The sequence below is a fragment of the Coregonus lavaretus genome, assembly GCF_964263955.1.
Source record: "Coregonus lavaretus genome assembly, chromosome: 4".
NCBI classification, from domain to species: domain Eukaryota; kingdom Metazoa; phylum Chordata; class Actinopteri; order Salmoniformes; family Salmonidae; genus Coregonus; species Coregonus lavaretus.
In genome coordinates this window covers 45,003,056-45,012,547 of record NC_139991.1, presented here as the reverse complement: position 1 = coordinate 45,012,547, position 9,492 = coordinate 45,003,056, and the positions used below count along the sequence as shown (strand labels likewise).

At 43.5% G+C, this 9,492-nt stretch overlaps 1 protein-coding gene across 1 annotated transcript; it reads right to left on the bottom strand.

Moving 5' to 3' along the window:
• Positions 1–813: 813 nt before the first annotated feature.
• Positions 814–5,163, bottom strand: LOC311128115 (solute carrier family 35 member E4-like; the record flags this gene model as incomplete). Its single annotated transcript, XM_084160087.1, has 2 exons — positions 814–1,337; positions 4,533–5,163. The coding sequence occupies 2 exons, from the start codon at positions 5,161–5,163 to the stop codon at positions 814–816; spliced, it is 1,155 nt and encodes a 384-aa protein (XP_084016213.1).
• Positions 5,164–9,492: the final 4,329 nt, after the last annotated feature.

Genomic DNA, 9,492 nt, shown 5'->3' with positions numbered 1-9,492 from the left:
CCGAACCTGTTAGCTTGCATGTTTCTGCCATTGTAAACTTCATCTAGACAAAAGCTATAGCACTATAACAAATGCAGAACCCCCATTTTAAGTTCCCCCAAATAAAAAGCTGCCACAAAACCTCTTTCCCACTGATACGAGACCTGGGGAAGGTGAGGTAACAGTCCCATATGTTTTTAAAATGTATTTGTGCCTATCCATATGAGGAGTGTTCCTAGTCCTTCCCACCCAACCATCCCATTGAGCACTCACTCAAAGATAACATTTTCACAGTGGAGTAGTGTGAGTGACAATGTGTGATATCTCATGAGATATATCACATAGTTTGTGTGCACATGCATGCATACCAGTATGTGTGCATGTATGGGTATTAGAACAGTACAAACTCAACTGTCACTTTCCTAAAGGCATCTGTTTTTTTTGTCAGCTGGCCTAGACTGACTTCTGTTCCATGAGATCATGGCTGAAATAAATACATTGGCACAGTGAAGAGGTAAAAACGACCCAACCAAACAAGTTCTGTCACTTATGTCGTCATCATCAACTATGACCTCATGAGGTCACAGCCCATTGCCTGAACCTCTCCACAGAACCACCTGACTTAACTAACCCTAAGGACAGAAAGTCCTATTCTCTCTCTCTCTCTCTCTCTCTCTCTCTCTCTCTCTCTCTCTCTCTCTCTCTCTCTCTCTCTCTCTCTCTCTCTCTCTCTCTCTCTCTCTCTCTCTCTCTCTCTCTCTCTCTCTCTCTCTCTCTCTCTCTCTCTCTCTCTCTCTCTCTCTCTCTCTCTCTCTCTCTCTCTCTCTCTCTCTCTCAGTCCATCTTGTCCTCTCTCTTGCCGTCGGCGTCTACCCTCTCCTGCTGGTCTTGGGGGGCCGGTTGGAATGGGCCAGCAATATCCTCCTCCCTCCCTCGGCTGAGCTCCCTGGCTTTGGCTCGCCGTGCATCCAGGTAGTCAGAGATGAACTCAGAGTTCTGGTAGATGAGCATGCCAGAGAGCGTGAGCGCCACACCAGCGCAGCTGAGCGCTGACATCTCGTTGCCAAACAGCAGCTGGGAGAGCAGCAGGTTGCCCACCACGCTCAGGTTGCCTAGGATGTGCAGGGTGACGGCAGAGGTGAGAGTGATGACGCAGCAGCTGGCCAGGTTGTACATGACAGAGCCAAGGCAGCTGAGCAGGATGAAGAGCCACAGGTTGTGGTCGTAGTGCATTGGAGACTCCAGCACGGCCCAGTTTTCCAGGGCCAGAGCAGCTACGGCCAGGATGCAGAAACTGGGGATAGACATCAGGTAGAGCAGGAACACAGAGTTGATCTTCTCCTCCTGGAGCAACATACCTGAGAGACACACAAAGAAAACCATTGAAATATAAGCTACATAGAGAGAAGCAGAATACACACACAAAAGTAGGCTAAACACGCAGTGATTAAATACAAAGTAGTCTCATGACAGACTAAACATTATAGCGCAAACACAAGATTTGGTTCTGGGTGGCGAGATTAAATAGATAAGAGAGGATAGAGAGAAATAAAACATAATTTAAACATAATCATACAGAACAGCACTGTAGTTCCACATTCATATCATTAAGATGTGTTCTATTTGCGAAACAACATGTCAGATAATTGCATGGATACCTAGGGAGTGAGCCGCCTGTAGCAAAACAAGACACGTACACCACTGATATGTGTCATATAAAGTAAACAAGTGGGTCCTTTACGATGGTAGGTTGAAAATAGCTGCTGAAACACGACACGACACCATCCAACTACATTGGTATTTCAGGATGGTGGTTCTGAGTGAGGAGAAAATCCAGACCATGAGTCATTATTTTAACGTAATGTCAAATCTGCCATGTTCAGAACATGGAAATGTCATAGGTTTGTTTACTCAGAGTGGATTTCACATCATGAGACTCATTATCAGTACAGCACTGTACAGTCCACTAACAAAACAAGTAGAGCAAATATATGAACAAGTTCATACTGCTCAAATACAGGAAGGGAATTAAGGAAGTCTCGAGAGTTTTAATCTATATTTTTCGTAGCTGTCTATTTACCATCACAAACCGATGCTGGTACTAAGACAATAAACAAATGATAAAATGCTCATCCAGATGCGGCGCTCCTAATGGCCGGTAATTTGAATGCAGGAAAACTGAAATCCGTTTTACCTAATTTCTACCAGCATGTCATGTGTGCAACTGGAGGCAAAAAAACTATTGATCACCTTTACTCCACGCACAGAAACGCATACAAAGCTCTCCCTCGTCCTCCATTTGGCAAATCTGACCATAACTCTATCCTCCTGATTCCTGCTTACAAGCAAAAACAGGAAGTCGCAGTGACGCACTCAATACAGAAGTGGTCTGATGAAGCGGATGCTAAGCTACAGGACTGTTTCGCTAGCGCAGACTGGAATATGTACCGGATTCATCCGATGGCATTGAGGAGTTTACCACATCAGTCACCGGCTTCATTAATAAGTGCATCAACAACGCTGTCGCCACAGTCACCGTACGTACATATCCAAACCAGAAGCCATGGATTACAAGCAACAGCTGTACTGAGCTAAAGGCTAGAGCAGCCGCTTTCAAGGAGCGGGACACTAATCTGGACAATTATAAGGAATCTCAAAACGCCCACCGGCGAACCATCAAAAAGGCAAAGCGTCAATACAGGACTAAGATCAAATTCTACTACACCGGCTCTGATGCTCGTCGGATGTGGCAGGGCTTGCAAAATATAACGGATTACAAAAGCAAACCCAGCTGCGAGCTGCCCAGTGACACATGCCTACCGAGGTAAGCAACACTGAACCATGCATGAGAGCACCAGCTGTTTCGGACGACTGTGTGATCATGCTCTCCGTAGTCAATGTGAGTAAGACCTTTAAACAGGTTAACATTCAAAAGGCTGCAGGGACAGACGGATTACCAGGACGCATACTCAGAGCATGTGCTGACCAGCTGGCAAGTGTCTTCACTGACATTTTCAACCTCTCCCTGACCCAGTCTGTAATACCTACATGTTTCAAGTAGACCACCATAGTCCCTGTACCCAAGAAAGGCAACCTGTCTAAATGACTATTGCCCCGTAGCACTCACATCTGTAGCCATGAAAGGTTGGTCATGGATCACATCAACACCATCATCCCAGACACCCTGGACCCACTCCAATTCGCATACCCGCCCAAACAGATCCACAGATGACACAATCTCTACTACACTCCACACTGCCCTTTCCCACCTGGACAAGAGTGAGAATGTGAGATTTACCTATGTGAGAATGCTATGTGAGAGGGCTGAGCACGCCACCATTCACATCATCGGGGCTGTAGTGGAGCAGGTCAAGAGCTCCAACTTCATCTGTGTCCACATCACTAAGGAACTATCATGGTCCACACACCAACAAAGTCATGAAGACGGTATGACAATGCCTCTTCCCCTTCAGGAGGCTGAAAAGATTTGGCATGGGCCCTCAGATCCTCAAAAAGTTATACAGCTGCACCATTGAGAGCATCTTGACTAGCTGCATCATCGCTTGGTATGGCAACTGCTTGGCATCCGACCGCAAGGCGCTACAGAGGGTAGTGCGTACAGCCCAGTACATCACTGGGGCCGAGCTCCCTGCCATCCAGGACCTCGATACAAGGCGGTGTCAGAGGAAGGCCATAAGAATGGTCATAGACTCCAGCCACCCAAGTCATAGACTGTTCTCTCTACTACTGCATGGCAAGCGGTACTGATGCACCAAGTCTGGAACCAACCGGAATCTGAACAGCTTCTACCCCCAAGCCATTAGACTGCTAAATAGTTAGTTAAATAGTTACCCAGACTATCTGCATTGACCCTTTTTACACTAACTTTTTTGTTCATATACGCTTTAGCTTAGACCATATTTTACATCATCTGAGGTGTTTGTGTTGTGCCTGCCATTGGTTGAGACACAGCATACTCTTGAATACTGGGTGAGTGTCATGTTTTGGCTGATAAATGTACTAAAATGACATTTCACCTTTCAAATGGTACCACAAATATGGTTGGAGGTCTACACATCAATAATGTTGACTTGTGTGAGAATATCCTTTGTTATAAATTAAACTATCAATCTTCCATAGGAAACCTATTGAAATCATAGAAATATAGATAATAGAATAGACATTCGACGGTGGGTGGACCGGCAGCCATCTTACTGGTAGTAATTAAAAGTTAAAGTTTCAATTCAATTTAAATGTCAATGGTGTACCAGCTAAATTGCAGCAAAGACTGTCTATTATACAGTATTTACAAGATATTCGAGTGACCGCTCTAGCAATGGAAATACATGTCCTCAAAGATGGAAAACAGGTGAGAGGAGGCAAGATCAGGTGGGACCATTCTAGCCAATGAGAGGGCAGATACATGTGTGAACACCAGTTAATTATACAGTTCAACATTCAAAGTGATGACAAATATGTCAACCACCATCAGAGATGCAACATAACAACTACCATAAAGGCAATTTGAAGGTAGCAGCTGTGACTTTACTCACTTTGCTGGATTGTTTTGACACCTCTCAACATTGTCGCGGCGAATACGAAGAAGCAGCCTGTCTGGTCGTACTGGACCTCACCCATAATGCTGAACGAGGCTCCCAGACAGATGGGCATCATGGCTGTGTATTTGAGGATGTGATGTTGCTTGCCCAGGATCAGGGTGGAGATGGCCAGGGTGAAGATTGGCGTGGTGGTGTAGATCATTTGGGCAAATGACAGCTGGACATAGTTCAGACCCACGTTGCCAAACGCGATGCTGGCACAAAATGTCAAGCTCAATAGAAACACCTTGCATTTGGCGCTGGTGGTAAGGTCCTTCTGCTTGTCAACCCCACCTTTGTGCTGGAGCATTCGCAGTTTAATAAGCCCATAGTCCACCACTATCGCTGTCAACATGTGCAGGGCCGACAGCAGTAAGGGGTACCTGAAGTTGTACACTGCAAAAATCCATTTGTTAAGACTGGAGATGGTCGTCCCCGTCACAAGCCAGACAATGACAGCAGACAGAAGGTGCAGCATCTCCGCCTGTGGCCTTTTCCCAGTCTCACGCCAGGTCGCCTCGCATTTAGAGAGGCCATCGGTGCTAATCATGTTGGTTTCATCCTCGTTTCTGTAAGGAAAACACATCTTGACTTGGTTACGCAAAAACTAGCCGATTAAACTCCACTCCACAATTTACAATGGAGTTGAGCGGCGACTAGTGTGGGTGGACTGAAGCTCTGACGTTACATAAAATGTAGTTTTTATGAAAAACTACTGTTTTCAGCACCCAAAGAATAGCCCGCAATTATACAGAACAATGTTGTGTGTAATTGCAAGCTATTCTTTGGGTGCTGAAATCAGTAGTCGTTCAATCTTCTCGGAGGAGATTGTTGTTCCCTTGAAATACAGTGCCTTCAGAAAATATTCACACCCCTTTACTTTTTAGAAAATTGATTTAATAAAATAAAAATGTCAACTATCTACACAAAATACTCTGTAATTTCAAAGTGGAAGACAAATTGTAACGTTTGTAAAAAAATAAATATGAAAAGTAATATACTAATATAGCTTGATTAGATAAGTATTCAACCCCCTGAGTCAATACATGATAGAATCAACTTTGGCAGCGATTACAGCTGTGAGTCTTTCTGGGTAAGTCTCTAAGAGCTTTGCACACCTGGATTGTACAATATTTGCACATTATTATTTTAGAAATTCTTCAAGCTCTGTCAAGTTGGTTGTTGATCATTGCTACACAGCCATTTTCAAGTCTATTTAAGTCAAAACAGTAACTAGGCCACTCAGGAACATTCAATGTAATCTTGGTAAGCAACTCCAGTGTATATTTGGCCTTGTGTTTTAGGTTATTGTCCTGCTGAAAGGTGAATTTGTCTCCCAGTGTCTGGAGGAAAGCAGACTGAACCAGGTTTTCCTCTACGATTTTGCCTGTGCTTAGCTCTATTCCGTTTCTGTTCATCATAAAAAACTCCCTAGTCCTTGCCGATGACAAGCATACCCATAACATGTTGCAGCCACCACCATGCTTGAAAATATATAGAGAGGTACTCAGTGATGTGTATTGTTGGATTTGCCCCAAACTGAATTTCTTTGCCACATTATTTGCAGTTTTACTTTAGTGCCTTATTGCAAACAGGATGCATGTTTTGGAATATTTGTATTCTGTACAGGCTTCCTTCTTTTCACTCTGTCAATTAGGTTAGTATTGTGGAGTAACTACAATTTTGTTGAGCCATCATCCCCAGTTTTCTCCTATCACAGCCATTAAACTCTGTTACTGTTTTAAAGTCACCATATGCCTCATTGTGAAATCCCTGAGCCGTTTCTTCCTCTCCGGCAACTGAGTTAGGCCTTATAGGCAACATTTTTAATTAATTTGTAAACATTTCGAAAAACATAATTCCACTTTGACATTGTGTGGTATTGTGTGTAGGCCAGTGACAGAACATCTCAATTGAATCAATTTTAAATTCAGGCTGTAACACAACAAAATGTGGAAAAAGTTAAAGGTGTGAATACTTTCCGAATGCAGTGTAAATATAACGAATAAATGAATGTTTAATTACATACAGTGAGGGAAAAAAAGTATTTGATCCCCTGCTGATTTTGTACGTTTGCCCACTGACAAAGACATGATCAGTCTATAATTTTAATGGTAGGTTTATTTGAACAGTGAGAGACAAAATAATAACAAAAACATCCAGAAAAACGCATGTCAAAAATGTTATAAATTGATTAGCATTTTAATGAGGAAAATAAGTATTTGATCCCTCTGCAAAACATGACTTAGTACTTGGTGGTAAAACCCTTGTTGGCAATCACAGAGGTCAGACGTTTCTTGTAGTTGGCCACCAGGTTTGCACACATCTCAGGAGGGATTTTGTCCCACTCCTCTTCGCAGATCTTCTCCAAGTCATTAAGATTTCGAGGTCTGGAGACTGGCTAGGCCACTCCAGGACCTTAATGTGCCTCTTCTTGAGCCACTCCTTTGTTGCCTTGGCCGTGTGTTTTGGGTCATTGTCATGCTGGAATACCCATCCACGACCCATTTTCAATGCCCTGGCTGAGGGAAGGAGGTTCTCACACAAGATTTGAGGGTACATGGCCCCGTCCATCGTCCCTTTGATGCGGTGGTTGTCCTGTCCCCTTAGCAGAAAAACACCCCCAAAGCATAATGTTTCCACCTCCATGTTTGACGGTGGGGATGGTGTTCTTAGGGTCATAGGCAGCATTCCTCCTCCTCCAAACACGGCGAGTTGAGTTGATGCCAAAGAGCTCTATTTTGGTCTCATCTGACCACAATACTTTCACCCAGTTCTCCTCTGAATCATTGAGATGTTCATTGGCAAACTTCAGACGGGCATGTATATGTGCTTTCTTGAGCAGGGGGACCTTGCGGGCGCTGCAGGATTTCAGTCCTTCACGGCGTAGTGTGTTACCAATTGTTTTCTTGGTGACTATGGTCCCAGCTGCCTTGAGATCATTGACAAGATCCTCCTGTGTAGTTCTGGGCTGATTCCTCCCCGTTCTCATGATCATTGCAACTCCACGAGGTGAGATCTTGCATGGAGCCCCAGGCCAAGGGAGATTATTTTGTGTTTCTTCCATTTGCGAATAATCGCAAACTGTTGTCACCTTCTCACCAAGCTGCTTGGCGATGGTCTTGTAGCCCATTCCAGCCTTGTGTAGGTCTACAATGTTGTCCCTGACATCCTTGGATAGCTTTTTGGTCTTGGCCATGGTGGAGAGTTTGGAATCTGATTGATTGATTGCTTCTGTGGACAGGTAAAAGGCACTGTGCCACTAGAGATCCTGGTTCAAATCCAGGCTCTGTCGTAGCCGGCCGCGACCGGGAGACCCATGGGGCGGTGCAGAATTGGCCCAGTGTCGTCCAGGGTAGGGGAGGGAAAGGCCGGCAGGGATGTAGCTCAGTTGGTAGAGCATGGCGTTTGCAACGCCAGGGTTGTGGGTTCGATTCCCACGGGGGGGCCAGTATGAAAAAAATAAAAAAAATAATGTATGCACTCACTAACTGTAAGTCGCTCTGGATAAGAGCGTCTGCTAAATGACTAAAATGTAAATACAGGTAACAAACTGAGATTAGGAGCACTCCCTTTAAGAGTGTGCTCCTAATCTCAGCTCGTTACCTGTATAAAAGACACCTGGGAGCCAGAAATCTTTCTGATTGAGAGGGAGTCAAATACTTATTTCCCTCATTAAAATGCAAATCAATTAATAACATTTTTGACATGCGTTTTTCTGGATTTTTTGTTGTATTCTGTCTCTCACTGTTCAAATAAACCTACCATTAAAATTATAGACTGATCATTTCTTTGTCAGTGGGCAAACGTACAAAATCAGCAGGGGTTCAAATACTTTTTTCCCTCACTGTACCTACAGTAGAAAAGAGGATAATATCTTCTTTCTAATGATGTCAACTTTATTTCTCAACTCCTAATATTGAGCAAATTACAGTAATTGAAGCCAATTACACTCACTAGGGTATCTAACATAGGCTTTGAAAAAGCCCCTGCGAAGAGGCTTTCAGTGCAGCAAGTGCCACTGGCTGCTGGTAAGCTTTCTTGACTTAAACATACATTTTTGCCAACACATGGCTAACCTTTGTTTAACCAGCTAAACAGCTGCTCGTAGCGAAAATGTGTTTGGCGTTACATTACTACCTAACAGTGGCGTGGGCAGAAATCAGTTGATGGCAGGGCCAGCAAAAATGTAGGTGGGCCAAAATTTGGGCACTCAAATCATCATTAAATGATCTAAAAGCCTATCCTATTCCCTACTAAAATCTATTGCACACAACAAACCATCTAACATAGTCCAAATTGTATTGTAGGCCTACGTAAATCCATGACTCTTCCATTTAACATGCGACTCACATAGACCTACACATAATAAACCATAGGCCTATATTTAAAAGACCATGAGACTAGAACATAATGTCATGTAATAATCACAATTGGCAACCATAGCCTATATAGACTAGAACAGTGATGACCAACCTTTTCTTAGTCGAGATCACTTTATGAGTCAAAATGCAAGCCGAGTGCAATTCTCTGCTGGGCGCGGGAGATCAAGTGAGCCTACAATGTATTGTGTGATATCAATTAAATGATCAATAGCCTATAAGGCCTAACTATAGTGCATGGGCGGAGAAGCACAGGGCAAAGTTAGATTCCCAATAGAATTACTAAAAATGAAGGCTCATTACATTGACTGGAAATAAATAAATGTTTCATGCATTTGCCTATTTTAATTTTTTTTTATAAGAGGTCCGATTTTCTCCATATAGGCCTACCCCTTTTATAAATAACGTAGAGTCCCTTCAATTTCAAAACTCGAGTCTCAAGCTAGGCTATATGATAACACTGGCAATAGGTCAGTTGTTGTAGCCTTTTACTTAAAAGGGCACATCAGAGAATAAATTGAAATAACTCGTTT